At 46.4% G+C, this 15,236-nt stretch overlaps 3 protein-coding genes across 4 annotated transcripts; 1 reads left to right on the top strand and 2 right to left on the bottom strand.

The window, feature by feature from the left end:
• Positions 1-318: 318 nt before the first annotated feature.
• Positions 319-4,758, bottom strand: dhrs13b.2 (dehydrogenase/reductase (SDR family) member 13b.2). The gene is made up of 8 exons (XM_056610504.1): positions 4,559-4,758; positions 4,288-4,464; positions 3,907-4,182; positions 2,922-3,254; positions 1,158-1,508; positions 736-825; positions 619-638; positions 319-414 (listed from the first exon to the last, which is right to left on the bottom strand). Exons 1-8 carry the CDS (start codon positions 4,602-4,604, stop codon positions 400-402), a joined length of 1,308 nt encoding a protein of 435 aa, XP_056466479.1. The 5' UTR covers positions 4,605-4,758; the 3' UTR covers positions 319-399.
• Positions 4,759-4,795: 37 nt separating this feature from the next.
• On the top strand, positions 4,796-12,760 carry gemin4 (gem (nuclear organelle) associated protein 4). Of its 2 annotated transcripts, none has more exons than XM_056610502.1 (6): positions 4,796-4,901; positions 5,542-7,608; positions 7,884-8,037; positions 9,788-10,058; positions 10,792-11,526; positions 11,701-12,760. In XM_056610502.1, exons 1-6 carry the CDS (start codon positions 4,871-4,873, stop codon positions 11,920-11,922), a joined length of 3,480 nt encoding a protein of 1,159 aa, XP_056466477.1. In that variant the 5' UTR covers positions 4,796-4,870; the 3' UTR covers positions 11,923-12,760. The 2 variants fall into 2 exon arrangements, with proteins under 2 accessions (XP_056466477.1, XP_056466478.1); XM_056610503.1 differs by having other exon boundaries at positions 4,812-5,021; positions 11,701-12,758.
• LOC130405433 (TLC domain-containing protein 3A-like) lies at positions 11,838-14,585 on the bottom strand. The gene is made up of 5 exons (XM_056610505.1): positions 14,301-14,585; positions 14,124-14,207; positions 13,082-13,301; positions 12,849-12,944; positions 11,838-12,746 (listed from the first exon to the last, which is right to left on the bottom strand). Exons 1-5 carry the CDS (start codon positions 14,420-14,422, stop codon positions 12,468-12,470), a joined length of 801 nt encoding a protein of 266 aa, XP_056466480.1. The 5' UTR covers positions 14,423-14,585; the 3' UTR covers positions 11,838-12,467.
• Between the last annotated feature and the right edge of the window lie 651 nt (positions 14,586-15,236).

Here is a 15,236-nt window from a genome sequence, read left to right as displayed (position 1 = left end):
AACATAAATTGTACAAATTATAGTCATAATGACAATCCAAAAATAATAAATATCACAAATTCATTATCATTTTGAGAATGAACATAACATCTCCCTATCAGGTAAAATACACCTTTTTGTCAACTTCTTATTGAGAAAACTTCCTACAGTCACACCATTGTCTCTCTCTGACATCTACCAACCCCCCAAATAACACACATACACAAAGTAAGCTTATTGTTCATGGAGAACAAACAATCATCAAACCCCTGGGAAGTATTGATCCAAATAAAGTTGAATTGTACCCGAGAGAGTGTTCTCTTATCTACCACCCCTGACCCCATCCCAATCCCTACCCCCCAGCCCAAGAGGACCCCTCTCAGCCAGGGATCCACACGCAGGGGACCTATGTAGAAACAGTTAATAGGGTTTGCTCTGCAGAGGAAACACACACACACACACACACACACACACACACACACACACACACACACACACACACACACACACACACACACACACACACACACACACACACACACACACACAAAAACATCAGTGTCGTTACATTGAAGACATGGTTTCTAATCTATAATCAATCTGGGAACCTGTAGCCTGAAATGTTTAGCATAATCTTACCTTCCTCGACTCTTGACGGGCTAAGACACGATGATGAGAAGAAGAAGATGATGATTACTCTCCAGTATCAAAAATACTGGTCTTGTACAGAGTTTGTATATCAAGCCTCAGACTGACCTGTGTACAAGTAGTGTAGCATTCTGAATATGATCAGAAATATGACCAACGTTGAGACCACTGCCAGGTAGAACCTCCAACTGGTTGGCTCTGGTAGAGAACATTGGCAACATATTATTGACTATTGTCAATATTGTCATCATTCAACCTCATTATTTAAGTGTTTCCATAATAATTTCCACCAGTATGTCATAAGTTACATATCCCTATTACCTTTGTGGTAGCAAACCGTAATACAGTGAGTATAAATGAACATCCTTTTCACTATCACTATACAGTGAAAAGGATGTTCATTTATACTCACTGTGGACCAGCAGGGTGAAGCCCCCCTAACACACCCACCGTGGACCAGCCGGGAGAAGCCCTGACCCCTAATAGACTCACCGTGGACCAGCAGGTTGAAGCCCCCCTAACACACTCACCGTGGACCAGAAGGATGAAGCCTTTGCGGACAGGGGTCCTGAGGGAGCGGTGCATCACCCTGCAGGTGAAGCGCCGCCCTGTGTCCAGGAGCGCCGCCCGGTAGTAGAAGAAGGCTGAGAGAGCGAAGGTGCCCTCGCGGTTGTGCCTATGGCTGGAGAGCAGGACGTTGTTGAGCTTGGTGGGCAGTGGGGCCCCGGCCCTGTAGTCTTTCGGCTCCCCGGGCGGCTCCTGGTACCATTCCATCTCCACGTCTAGAGGGTAGTAGCCCTCCGCCTCACACACCACCTTCTGCTCCGCGCCGGCTTGCAGGGCCAGCTCAGGGCCCACGTTTAGAGACACGCTGGGGGGTTCTGGGGAGGAGGGGGGAAGGTCACTGCTCTGCTGGTAGGGTTTTATCCTGAGAAACCATCGGGGGAAACCTCCTTCAGAGAACCAGAGGGGTCACACAATCTCGAACTGTCAAAGATATATATTTCGATTTTTTATGTGTATTATACTTACAGAATAAAACATGACAGCAAGGCTTTTTACGAATGAATTCTATTACTTGTTAATCATGTAATAGATAAAATAATGATTACAGGGGAACTAATACTTCCTGAGGAGACAGAGGCATTTCATGTTGGAGACCAACATATAAAAGAAACCCTTGATGGGTAAGTGCATAAGTAACCATATGTTGCTACAAACCACACCGTACATTGAAGACGCGGGGAACTGTTCACTACCCCGCATCACATCGCCGTAATTTAGAGTCTGAATATCTGTAAAATATCCAATATCTTTCTAACTTAAAGGTTGTATCAGTGTTGTTGGGTGACGTCACTTTTGTTGGTATTTGAAGCGAGAAACAAACAAACAAACAGAGCCAGCTCGCTCCTCCCTTCCGTGTTTCGTGCATCCAGTAAAAACTATCATGAACGCAGCGCAAAACCCCACAACACCCACCCCTTTTATTTTTGGCAATTGGTTGGAATACTATTGACTAAATATACTATTATATAAAAAAATATATTTTTTGGTTTTGGGTGGTTGGTAGTACCATTTGTTTTCGTGCCACCAAGTGGGGGCCATTCTCCATTCATCTCCCGCACTCAACACCAGCCGTCAATCCTCCATCAGCACACGATATTTCGACCCGGTTCTCCAGACAATCACTAGATCATTGTTTAACAGTAAGTACCTCATCCCTGGCCCTCCCTAGTTTCTGGATGGTTAAATCCTTGTGTTCCGTCACTCACCATAACAATCTCCTCCCTGTGTACAGTGTTGCCAAACCCCCTACTGAAATGATGAGCCCATCAGCTCATCAAATGGAAAGTCAGCAAGATATTGTTATGTTACTACTAACGTTAATGACATAACGTGACTTAACGTAACACGGATAAAACTTGAATACATTAAATCGTCACAAAAAGGATTTCTGCATAACTCACGACAGATCGATTATGACCGGCAATGCTGGAAGAAAACAACTCCCATAATCCCACCTTCATCACTTCGTCATCAAACTACGTATTTTGTTATTGTTTTGATTGATTGACCCCTAGAAATATTTTTTTTGCTTTAACCAGTATTAAATGCATTGTTCAAATATATAAGGTGGCCTGAGACTGATTAGACTCTGGAGCCTTCTTCCATCTTCTCATTTATCCAATTCCTAAACGGTTTTATCATTCAACACCCCTATCCCAAACTCAACGTAGACGTGCAGCACCAGGTCAAGGTTTGCACCACCTCCCCGTCCCTTGTCCTTAACTCACCGTAGACATGCAGTGCCAGGTCGAGGCTGGCGTCTAGCTGCCCCACGGACACGGAGCAGACGTACTTCCCCTCGCTGGAGATCTTGACGAAGGGGATGGACAGGGTGGCGTCCCCTGTAGACAACAGCCCCTTTTGATTGACCCCCGACCCCCGGGTCACTCCTGAGTGGCTGTCGTGGCTGTACAGCTCCACCCAATCTCCTTTGATCTGCGCGCGCCACCCCACTTTGAACTTGGGCCCCTTGTGGTCCACGGAGAACCGACATTGGAGCTTCTGCTGGGACCGCAGCGCCACCTTCAACACTACGGAGCGTGTGTGCAGCACCATGGAGGCTGGGTGGATGAACACACACAGACAGGATAGGACAAGGATGGGCCTAGAGGCATATCTTAAACATCTGAGAACAGGGCACTGCAGCAGTACATATGTGAAGAGGCTTGAGAGAGAGAGCAAGATGGAATCAAATCGGGCAGCTATTTGTCTTTCATACTGATAAACAATAAACCCTCTTACTTTCATGACAAATAAGTTATAACGCATGCTAATTTTTTTTTAAAAGGCCCATTCATAGGCTCTCAAGACAGAGGAGGGTATGCTGCTCCAGCCGACATGTCTGTGCTTCGGTGGCCATATTTTGAGTAGCTGGAACAAGAAATCCAGAATCCTATACATTTCAACCAATATCAACACAGTGTTATGTATGCATGCATTACAATCGCCTGCCACTGTAAAGTTTCCAAGGGAGATATATTTGCATGAACATTTGGTGGTGATTGGGTGAAATGTCCTGAAAACCGGTTACTGAAAACATTGCAACCTAAAGTACAGACCCTATTTTATCGTGAAGCCTGCTTGAGAGATGAGCCCATTCATATCCAATATGTTTTTTACGGTTTAAGAGTTCTGAACTTACTTGTGGTCGTGTGTTTTTGTATTGATATTTGTCGTACCAAGGAGGTCAACATGGATGAGGCTGGTGGTTACCTGAGGCTGTGATCAACTCTCTGTCCCCAATAGGAGGAAAGCTGTCATAATCCTCCATTGATGAGGGGGGCTGGCTTGGTGTGTGTCTTAGGTAGCCGGTGAAGGTGAAGGAGTCCTCTGGATGTTTGACGGTGCAGGTGAACCAGAGGTCATAAGGCATGGCCCCCTTGCTGGGCCAGAGCCCCTGGATCCCCCTCATGCTGTACCTGCGGATCTCACACTCGAGGTGTTCTGGACTGCCCCCCACTATGTAGGAGCGCAGGTCCACCCTGGAGGCTACCGAAGAGAGGACGTTTTAAACTGGTTTAGAGTGGATCAAGGATCGTTGAGCAACCAACTCTGCTAACAGCCACAATGACGTTTATGGCTTGAGATCCCTACCAGTAATCAAGAAGGTGATTGTGTGGGGGTTGACAGGTGGACCGCCAGCTGGACCGAACTGCAGAAGAGCGTCTCTGGGGTGGAGCTCCGTCTCGCGGTGACCCTCATTGTTAAGGAACACGCGTTCATCGATGAATGTACAAGCGAGCCACGGGACCTGGTCCTCAGAACAGATCACTAAGGAGAAACAAACACACTCAGAAGTTAAGACCAAACGCACATTGTTTATCTACAAAATACAAACAGAAACACAACGAAATTAAACGCTTACCTCCGAACAAATACATGCAAATAAATAGTTTTAGAAATACACCCATGTTAGTTCATCTATGTTATACTCCTATATTCAGGCAAAGCGTCGTAACCCTCGTAAGACCCTCCAGATATTCAAGTTCAAGTCTGAAGCGTTAGGAGATTTTGACTCCTGAGTTTTCACTTTCGTTTAATCGGAACGCCCATGAGGGATGTCTCCCGTAGGGTGGCGCTGTAACATCGCGAGAGTACATCAGACAGACACGGCTCGGGACGAACTCGTTGGCTGTGAGATACGGAAGTACTTAACGCGTGCTTTCCAAACTCCACCATGGCTCTGAGTTTATCAGAGCTGCACGTTGGTAATATGAATTTAATAAAGTATATATTTTAGACGAACGAAAGTCAGAATAGTACCGTTGTGGACATGTAATATATCCTTAATTCTATCCGTCTAACCATCAGACTAAATATGGACAAAGGTGAGGTTAAATATTAATTAATTAAATGGTTTTAGTTTATGGATGTGTTGTTGAAACTGTCTTTGTGTGTGTGTGTGTGTGTGTGTGTGTGTGTGTGTGTGTGTGTGTGTGTGTGTGTGTGTGTGTGTGTGTGTGTGTGTGTGTGTGTGTGTGTGTGTGTGTGTGTGTGTGTGTGTGTGTGTGTGTGCGAGAGAGCGAGAGAGATTATATGAGATGGGAGAAAGGGTTTTTATTACCCTTAGCAACTGATTGCACAATGTGTCTTATTTCCTTTGGCCATTACTTATTATTTGTAAAACTCTACCCTTTTGTCCATTTTTTGAAAATCAACAGATATGGCCATAGCATATAAGCAGCCAATGCAATCAGCTTTTTTTATATCGACCAAATGGTCTGTTTCAGACGTTGGATAGCAGTAATATAAAGTGGAATGGGCGATTCAAAGCCGTGATAGAAAACCCTCAGCCGGGAACTTGAAGCATGCATCAAAATGTAATAGCCACTTTTCCCAACTTTTCAGAGGCGGCAATTCTTCAAGGAGGCTTTCTCTCAGCCAATAAGTTGTGCCATCCCTCGTCGCTTCGCTCCGTTCAAAAGGGAGACTGGAAGCGTGTGAGACAGCCCATCCTAGATGCTGTTGATGAACTCTGCAAACAAGTTGAATGCAATGTTGGCCTGGCCTCGAGCGCCATCCAATGCAAGACAAACATAGTGACCGTTCTGTGGTGCAAACTGCTGTGCAATGAAAGGAGAGAGGATGTGGAAACCGCCTGGAGGGAGAACCTCTTTTTCGCTTTACAAAGTGGCCTCCCCGAGATCAATCGAGTCGTGCTGTTGGAGCTGGTGAAGGAGAGAGCAGCTGCCGGTATATACGGGCAGCTTCTCCTCCGTCTACCCGACCCTCAGATCTGCTCCGAGCTGAGCTTGCTGGTAGATCATGTGGTCTGCAGCCCAACCTCAGAGGGTGACATCGGCCTCCTCCTGGACGTGTGGTGGGAGCTGTGGAGGGGAGGGGTCCGGGGCGAGGATGGAGGGATGGGTATCCCGGAGGACGTCTTTGCCAATGAGTTTGCACGTCTCACTTCCAAGCCGTCCCTTGAAAACGGTGGCGTGTCACATCAAGCCGCCAAGAGGTTCAAGTTGGACACATCTTTCCCTTTAGAACCTCTGTCTTCACTACCAGTGTTGCGGTCCTCACCCCCTTTAGACATCCTTTACATGCTACTTCAAACGCTTTGGGACGTAAGAGACTGTATAGCCACTGCGGACCTCAGCCAGCAAGCCCTTGTAGTCGCCCTTGATGCCATCTACACCTCGTTTCTACTTGACCGAGTGGTCATTCTCACCACAGAGGAAAAAATGCACTTCCTGACAAAGGTCGTCAGCCTCAAGGAGAAAGAAGACAAAAAATGGAGCCTGGCGCTTCTCAGAGAGGCCCAGCTTGACCTTCGCACTTGCAGCAAGCCTGCCAAGTTTCGACCCGACATCACGACACTGCCCCGTGCTCTTCGGATCATCACTGAGCTGACGCAGTGTTGGCTGCAGAAGGGTCTTCTGAAAGTGTCTGACAGCGCCGATCCCAGTAACTCTGCCTTCAGACTACAACAGAGCCTCCAGAGAGGCCTTGTGGCACTGGAAAACGGCACCCTGTACCAGTCAATGAGCGGAGCAGAAGACCAACAGACGCTGAAAGACTTAGTAACTTTAATTAGAGGTGTACAGGATGAGTTTTCTACCTCTCCTGCCGTTCACTGCAGCCCAGAGGCATGCGCCAGGCTCACCATGACCATCATTGACCACCGCCTGGAGGAGTACTTGGACTTTGCTGCTCTATTTGTCAGGGAGACCAGTTGGGCTACTAGTGGCAGCGAGTGGACAGACTGCCTGGAAAGGAACCAGGCTGTGTTCCGTAAAAAGGACACTGTTTTTGCACTTGCCACCATGCTGATAAGCATATGCAGCAGGGAAACTGTGGACGTAAGCCATTGTAAAAAAATGTCCAATATCATTGCCAATATTTTCTTGGAGCTCCCGCTGGGGGACAAGAACCAGGCGCTGGCCAGCATGCTGAGGCTGTCCAGCAGGGGGCTCTTCGGGGGACAGCCGCCTCCAGCCTTGGTGCTAGGCTTCGACCAGGAACTCAACATGGCCTTCAACTGCATCATCCAGGGAGGGGACTCGGCGGGCACCAAAGCTGGCTCTCCTGACAACCTGAGCACGGCCACGTCCCTTGTAGCGCGGGTGGCGTTCCAGAACCCAGAGGCAACGCTGCGGAGCTGCTGCAGTGCAGCCATCTTCAACAAGGGAGGATTCACCCTCATGGCCAAGATCCTGTTGCAGCTGCCCGGTCTGAGGGGAGGGGGTATCACAGAGGGGAGTCTACTCTGCTGCTGCCTGCGGGAAGCCATTGGGAACAAAGCGTTGCTGGCATGCGAGCAACATCAGTTTGTGAGGTTTCTGGCGCTGCTGATGCAGCCGGTCCCAGAGGATGACTGTGGGGTCGAGGGACGCCACGGGGGGGGTTTCTTTCTCTCTCCCGCAGATGTTGTTAAAACCTTCGTCCTGCCCCACATCTTTTCTCATAACGGTAGGATTGCTTTATCGATATACTAATTTCTCTTCCTTTTAAACTGTTTTACAAAGCAACATAAAAAGACCCAACCTAAATGGGTGCTTGATACATACATGCATTCTAACTTTACCCTGCACCAATTGGAGGTAATTAAATTAATGTGAATCTCATTAGGCTTAATCATTGAATAGGATACACTGAGGCTGATTACTCACAGCGTAGCATCCTAGCAAGTGTGAATCAAGTAAGGGTATTTGAACAATGAATAATTACTATCTTCTTTCCTCCAGGCGGCCCAATAAGTGTGGAGCTGGCTGTGCAGATACTCCACAGTGCACTGTGTGTGGAGGTCAAGGAGCCCCCTTCCTCTGCTCACTGGATGCTGCTGTGTTCTCCATTCCCACTACTTTACGTTCTGGCACAGCATCTCAACCAAGCATTCAGGTCTGCTGTTACCATGCTGCTCTATTGAGTAATGTTACTATCCCATTCCCATTGCCAAATATGCAGTTTTATGCACGCTTTTTTCGCAGCACGGTCCGGCGCATTTAGACTGCCCAAGGTAAATTGCCTGCCTGAGCTAGCACCCCATTTTACCCTCCCGGACCTTGCACACATTGGCGGTTTATTGGGTTTCATTCTGTTGTAAATGCGACGGCTCCGCGCTTCCGGGGGGTGGGTGGTATTGCGGCACTGTCTCCACAGAGACAACGCAGCAATATCATCATGAGCAGTTTTAACAGGAGAGAAAGTGAAATCCGCGAGCTGCTGATCATGTGAGAGAAGGTGATGCAGTCGTATTAAACAAAGACGTTGAAAGATGGTGCGATCTATGAGAGATGCAGAGAAACTGTCCTTACGAGGCTTTTGTCGGGAAAAAAAACAAGTGGTCAGCAAAATAAAGAATATGTTGTCGTTTTTGCACTTGTAAATAGTCAATCGCGTTTGTAGCCTACACTCAGACATGAACTTATTCTTGCATGCTGGTGTTTTCATGCATAAAAAATAAATAAAAAAAATCGGAGGTATGCAATTATTCTAAAGAGGTCTAGACTCTGTGCGCAGCCCACCTTCTCCAGTGAACCAAGAAAGTCTGCGCGGTGACAAACGGGGGATTTTTGATCTAACACTCGCTCTCGCACCAAGGGTGCCATGGACTATTCGTCATCCAGCTCAGGTTGCGTATCCGTGCATGTGCGCGTGTCGGCTCATTAGCATCTGTACCGTGGCCTGAGCACACCTCTCCAAAGTGTACTAAGGCCACGGAATTGAACTGTACTTGAGTACGGATGGTGAGCTCACACTAGCCAACAATCTAGACTTTAGGGGAAAAACGTACTTGAGTATGGTTCAGATTGCCTAGTGCAGGGGTCACCAACACAGTGCCCGCGGGCACCAGGGCGCCCGCAAGGACCATATGAGGGGCCCGCAGGCCTGTTCTGAAAATAGCATAACTCATTCTTGAACAACTATTTCCCACCTTTTTTAAGTCATTGTTGATAATTATTGTGAGAAATCAGTTTCATTAAAGGGGACCTATTATGCTTTTTAGACTTTTATGACCTATAAATGTTGTTATAATGATTGAGTCATGTTTAACCATACTAAAGTGTCAAATAATGACGTACATGCATTTCGACGTATTCCCTGCTGACAGTCTTGGGTGGCTGTGCAGAGCGCTAAACACTCGGGACAACGTTTGCGATTCACTTGTTCACATTTCCGGGAAATCATCTACGTAGAGGCACTCCTGCCGCGCCCCCATATGCCTGGTCAAATCTGCCCGCGCGCGCGCTTCAAGGAAGGTAACCAATCACAACGGAGTTGGGTTGGCAGGAGGGGGGCGAGGGGGCTGAGAAGGACGAAACCGAGCGTTGACAGAGAAGGCTGAAAGCGTATCCCGAAAATCGACATCGTTTTTTGTGTATGATTAAACATGACTATCAATCATTATAAAAACGTTTATGGGTCATAAAAGTCGAAAAGCATAATAGGTCCCCTTTAATCAAAATTAATAATATATAATTAAAGGCAAAATCAGCAAATTTGTTATTTCAGAAGAGTGCATCAAACTGGGTGCCCTTTGTATGACTCAGTACCCATGAAGTAGCTCTCAGGTTCAAAAAGGTTGGTGACCCCTGGCCTAGTGTAAGTGCGCCCTAATATAATCTATGTAATGTCATTTTTATGTTAGATGTTGGGAGCCTCCAGCAGGGGGCACCACCTCACCTTTGTCATCAGACACCAAGGAGCTGCTGGTGTGGGTTCTGGGCACTCTGGGACAGGCAGTGGGCCGAGTGGTAGCCTCTGAACCATCCACCTGGTCCAGGGCCCTGTCTTGGCTGTACAGCAAGGTGGAGGACCTTGACTGGACCGTGCGCTTCCACTTCCAGCCTGTCTGGGGAGAGCACTTCAAAAATGAAGTTCCCTCGTCTCTGCTAGCGGTTTGTGATCTTGCTGAGCAGGTAATAATTGTACCTGAATGTCCATACCGTAAAACTTAAATTAATAGGCCAGGCTTTTATTTGTTTGAATCACTGAACTCAACCAGCTTATATTTGGGACAGGAGTCTATATGAAACAGGGCTCTAATTCCTTTCGGTCCACTGATGGTCCAATTCCTTTTGGTCCAACTGAAGCACGGATGCCATCTACTGGCGTAAATTGGTAATGCCTGGAATACGTCTGTCTGATGTTGTCATGCAACCTGGCAAGACGCTGGGGGTAGAGGGCAGAACACTCGCGCTTCAATCTTCTTGTTCTTGGTTTACGGTGGTTGCCATCCAGTTTATTGGTGTATTATGCTAACTTCTAGAAAAAACTGAATGGGTGTCTAATGGAGACCAGCGTTTATTTGTCAAACGTGTAGCCACACCCGGCCAGTAAAACGGACTCAGCGTTTAATTGGACTCTGCTTTTAATAAGTTGATTTAATTTTTTAGAGTGAAGGATCACGGTTAGCACTATCTCTGAAACACTGCGCGAGTGGTCAGACTTGTTTTGCGACTACTGTAACCCAACTGACAACAATGTAAGCCATTTACAAACTATAGCATAATGTTTGGCACTGTCCCTACGGTATGTCCCATTTGAACTTCCACCTTCACAATCCCTAATTTTGGTGTTTTATTTTCTTCAAGTGTTATGTTAATCACATTGTGCGGTTACATTCATTGTTACCTATATTATTCTCTCCAGGAATGGTCGGGTTTGGAGCTGCCCAAGTACGGCCAGGGTTCAGGTCTCTTGGCCTGGTTGGAGTGCTGCTGCGTATCCGACTCCCTGCGGTCCACAATGCTCTCCCACCTCTGCGTGGACCGCCGTCAGCCCGACCACATCAACATGTTTAGCAAGGGCCTGCTGGTGGCCCTGGCCCAGATGCTGCCCTGGTGCTCACTGTCTGAGTGGCGGCGGCTGCTGGGGGCCCTGGGGGAGCTGCTGGACTCTGGTCTCCTCCACACACCATACTCCCTTGAGTATGTGGACTACCTGCCCCTGCTGGACCTGCGCTGCTTCTCCAGCCAGCTGCGCCTCTCTGTTCTGCTGCTGCGTGCCTTACAGTTCCTCTGTGGCTCCAGCTGTGACGGCTGGCTGCCGGTCCAGGGATGGGCGCACGTGGGCAGGCTGTACGCCTACGCCATCAGGCAAACACTGGAGGTGCTCAGGACCAAGATGGGTCTCTCGTCCTCATCAGTCAGCTCGGCTGACCCGACCTCCGGCTCACCCAATCCTCCCAAGAGCAAGCCCAGGACCCAGTCCGGAGAGGTTCAACAATGGAAAGAGGTGGCTCCTGAGAAGTCCTCTTCCAGCCTCCATCCAAAGTCTACCAAGTCCCCTGCCGTGGTCCACTCTGCAGAGGGAATAGTGGGAGATCTAAGTGCTGAGGTTCTCTTTGTACTCGGCCAACTCTTTTGTCATGTCCAACATGTCCAGGTATGAAATACTAGGACACCCTAATGTGCTCACAAATTTGTAAGAATTGTAGGGCCATAAGCCTAGGCTTGTCTTTGGGGGAAAATGCAACTTGCACAAATAATATACAGATGTTTAGCCAAGATTGCGTTGTTTGTGAAGAGATAATCTAATACTTTTGTTTTCCTTCATGAGGTGATGATGCCTGGTGGACAGTGCGAGGCTTTGTTCCTGTGCGCACTAGAGACCCTGAGCCTGTATGATAGCGTCATGGCCTCCTACCCTGAGAGCAGCTCTCACCTGGAGAGCGCCAACACCAGACACTTCTTCACCACCATCACAGACAACCTGGAGAGTCAGGAGATGAAGGCGGTACTGCACCAGAAAATAGCCAAGCTCTTGTCTTCTACCCCTTGAAAAAGAAGCCATGCTCTGCTATTCCTTTGTTTCAAATACTGCCCTCATTACAAGATTTTTTTGAAACATAAATAAAAAGGTTATATCAAAAAATAACTGGCCATGGTTTCATGCTACACTGGGATGTGTTAATGATTTACCCACCAGGATAAAGCTAATACTTCAAAGCATCACTTCACTGTCATCTATCCGTAATATGGCTCTTCAATTTCTTACCACTTGACTGCATTGTCCATTTAGAATAAGGAAAGAGACATCTCATCTCTAAGCTTTTGACTTGGTTTAAGACACTTACAAACATGTTGACAAGCAGAATACAATTTTACTTTATTTTATTAGGAAAATTCCCCATAGAACCACCAGCATTACAAAACAAACTTTTGTAAAACAAAGGACAAAATTTGTTAAGATCCTGTCAGATTTTGAATTTATAAATTCATGTTGTTTCGTATGGCACGTTCACAATGGGTTTAGTGCCTCTGGGGACAAAGCCATCAATTAATTAAACTACCTTTCAATTGTTTTTAAAGGTGCCATTCAAAGTTTCACTCTTGTTTTGGCCCCTGGTCTTTAACCTTCCTCCGGTAGAGTCTGTGTGCCTTCTTCACCAGCAATATGAACCAGTAGACCTGGGGGACCATGATAGAAAGGTTGCCCACGTTGCAGTGCAATGGCAGGTGGAAGGGAACACTGTGTAGGGGGAGGTCAAACTGCTGACCGTACATCCAGTACATGTAAGGGAAGAGCAGTATTCGGCAGGTGAAGAAACTGCAGAGAACCATGACCCCATTGATCCAGTGGAGCTTGCTGTTCTCCAAGCCCAACTAGAAATAAGCAAGTGTAAACCATTAGTGAGATTAGGAATTGGTTAGTACATAAGAAACTAAAAAGTTAACAGCATGTTTTGTTGGACACAACCACTTTACCTGAATGAGAATCTTCCCCAATGAAACAAAGGGAGTGCTGAACTCTGTCATCCAAAAACAAGCTATAAAGAAGTCTCCAAGGTCTCTTCTGAAGAACTGATGGACACACACAGACGGTTCAGCCAGTCCAAATATTGATCCATCTATCTTTCTACGGTTCTATGCATCTAGTACATAAAGCATTCTACAGTTTGAGTTTCATAATTGAGGGGGTTCAATGAAGTCTTGCATACCAGAACAATGGGCATGAAAACAAGAAGGAGGGCCATGTGATGGAAGACCAGCAGTCGCTCCTTCGAGAGGAACGCCTTTACCGTCTGCAGAGAGTGGTTCTGGTGAGCAGCACTGTTGTTTATCAGTCTCTGCTGGTGGTAGTGGCTCAGGTACATGGCGTAGAGGTCATAGGCCATGTAGGGGGCCCCAAAGAGCACAAAGCTGTTCACCAGCCAGTGTCTACGATACAATGATACAAAGCCAGTTTGTGTGAGAAGGCAGGCAAATGTGATGGGAAAATCCATATGTTGTATCCTTTTAATCCTCTTAAGCAGTTTCCTATTCCTTGTTTTGTCTAGCCACCCTACCTTATCTCAGTGTCATATAAATATTAACCTTTGACCCTGGGGTAAACCTAGCCTGGCCCAGCCCGCCTAAGTACTTCCGCTCAATTTTAATTTCCATTCAGTAGGCCTACTATGTCTGGGTCTGCGGTATGTTAGTGGGTTTTCTCCGTCCAAATTTTGGTGCGTCCAATCAGCAAATAGAGGGAGTGGCTGAGAACAATGACGTTAAAGTCAGCTCTCGTTGACGGACATCTTCACGCATGGCTGTTTACAGCCTGCGCACAACGTGATTCCCGGCCAGCGATTTGTTATGGCAGATCGTTAGTCAATTGAGTGGGTCCAGAGACTCTCTGTGCAACTTAAATGAAGTACGAGAGTCTGGTAGGAACAGGCAAGGGTAAACCGGTCACAAGGGAGAAGGCATCCCCTTATGCATTCTTCTGCTTGATGAGAACACAGGCCACTCTGTGTCTTGGGTAAACATAACCTGATTTGATTATTAACATCTGCATTGTGGGGAGGATGTGAAAAAGTTAAAATAGCTCTGCCTAACTGCATTCTGGACATGATGGATGCAAACATTAAAATAATTATACAGTAATAACTTTTGAGTGCTTGTCCTAGATCTGTCCTAGACGAAATATCTCTTAAAGAAATTGTCACGATCCACATTGTGCTTCGGTTTGTATGCAGTTTCATTAGTGTAAACTCCTACCGGTCATTCATTACATCCCTGCAGGTGTTTACCACCAGGACTCCAGACACAGTGGCCAACGACGCATGGACGGAGGAGACCAATCTGGAGCCAAAGTGTGACGTTAACATACGATTCACCTTACTTCCATTTTAACTGTCCATTTAACATTCCAGAAGGTCATTTTTTAGTCATTACCTTTCGCTAACAACCACCACATCCGCATCACTCCAGTGTGTAAAGGCGGACTTCAGCACTTTCCTCAAGCCGTAGAACAGACCTGGGAAGAACACCATTCCACACGCTAAAATAGAAAGCATTGTCTGAATGTGCGGACACACTTTGCAGAACAAAATAAAACCAAATATAAGTACAGTCGAGTTGAGTACTATCAGGGCATAGTTATAGGAGCAACCGCGAGAAGTCTCGTGAGATAGCGTGATCTCGCGTGTGTGGACAGCAGTAGCTCAGGGAGTGAGTAGGGTAGGGTCAGAGCTATAGAGAGAGAGAGTTGCGACACGCTATGATCTCGCCGACAGGGTGGTCACGTGGTTGTCACGTGGTTCATGTAAGCCTCAATAGTTCCAAACACGCCGCGCTGTCAATGTTATTCTATGGGACGACAGCAGAGATTTCAATATTGAATGGTAAATATGAATGAAAAAAACACATACAAGTATTTGTCTGACTGTTATTGCATTATTGTATATTTGTAAATGTCAGTTTTACATTTAGAGTGGTTGGGGGACAACTGAAAGCAATCTAGAAGTATTACTACGTTTTTAAGTTTGAGGGAAAGCTTCACGTTTGTGTTAGCATACTGGCTTAACCTTAACTTTTACCTTACATCTGTATTGATCAAAGGATTCAAAATGTTTTACCATTATCATTTTAAGATATGAGCCACACAAAGTATCAAATATATTAAAGAATAACAACTCATTACGCTTGGATGAATGAAATATTTTTATTTTTTATTAAACAATTAGTGTGACAAGAACAAGTGAGTGCGATTGTGTGAACAGATTCAACAATGGACACAGCAGGGAACACTATATACTTAGGGCAAACCATTAACATATAACGTTGCAAATATACTATACTTTATGCCATTACAATACTTATAATAGCCCT

Source organism: Gadus chalcogrammus, chromosome 16, assembly GCF_026213295.1.
Source record: "Gadus chalcogrammus isolate NIFS_2021 chromosome 16, NIFS_Gcha_1.0, whole genome shotgun sequence".
In the NCBI taxonomy this organism is placed as follows: domain Eukaryota; kingdom Metazoa; phylum Chordata; class Actinopteri; order Gadiformes; family Gadidae; genus Gadus; species Gadus chalcogrammus.
Note: the sequence above shows the minus strand (reverse complement) of the source record. Positions and strands in the feature narration are given on the sequence as shown.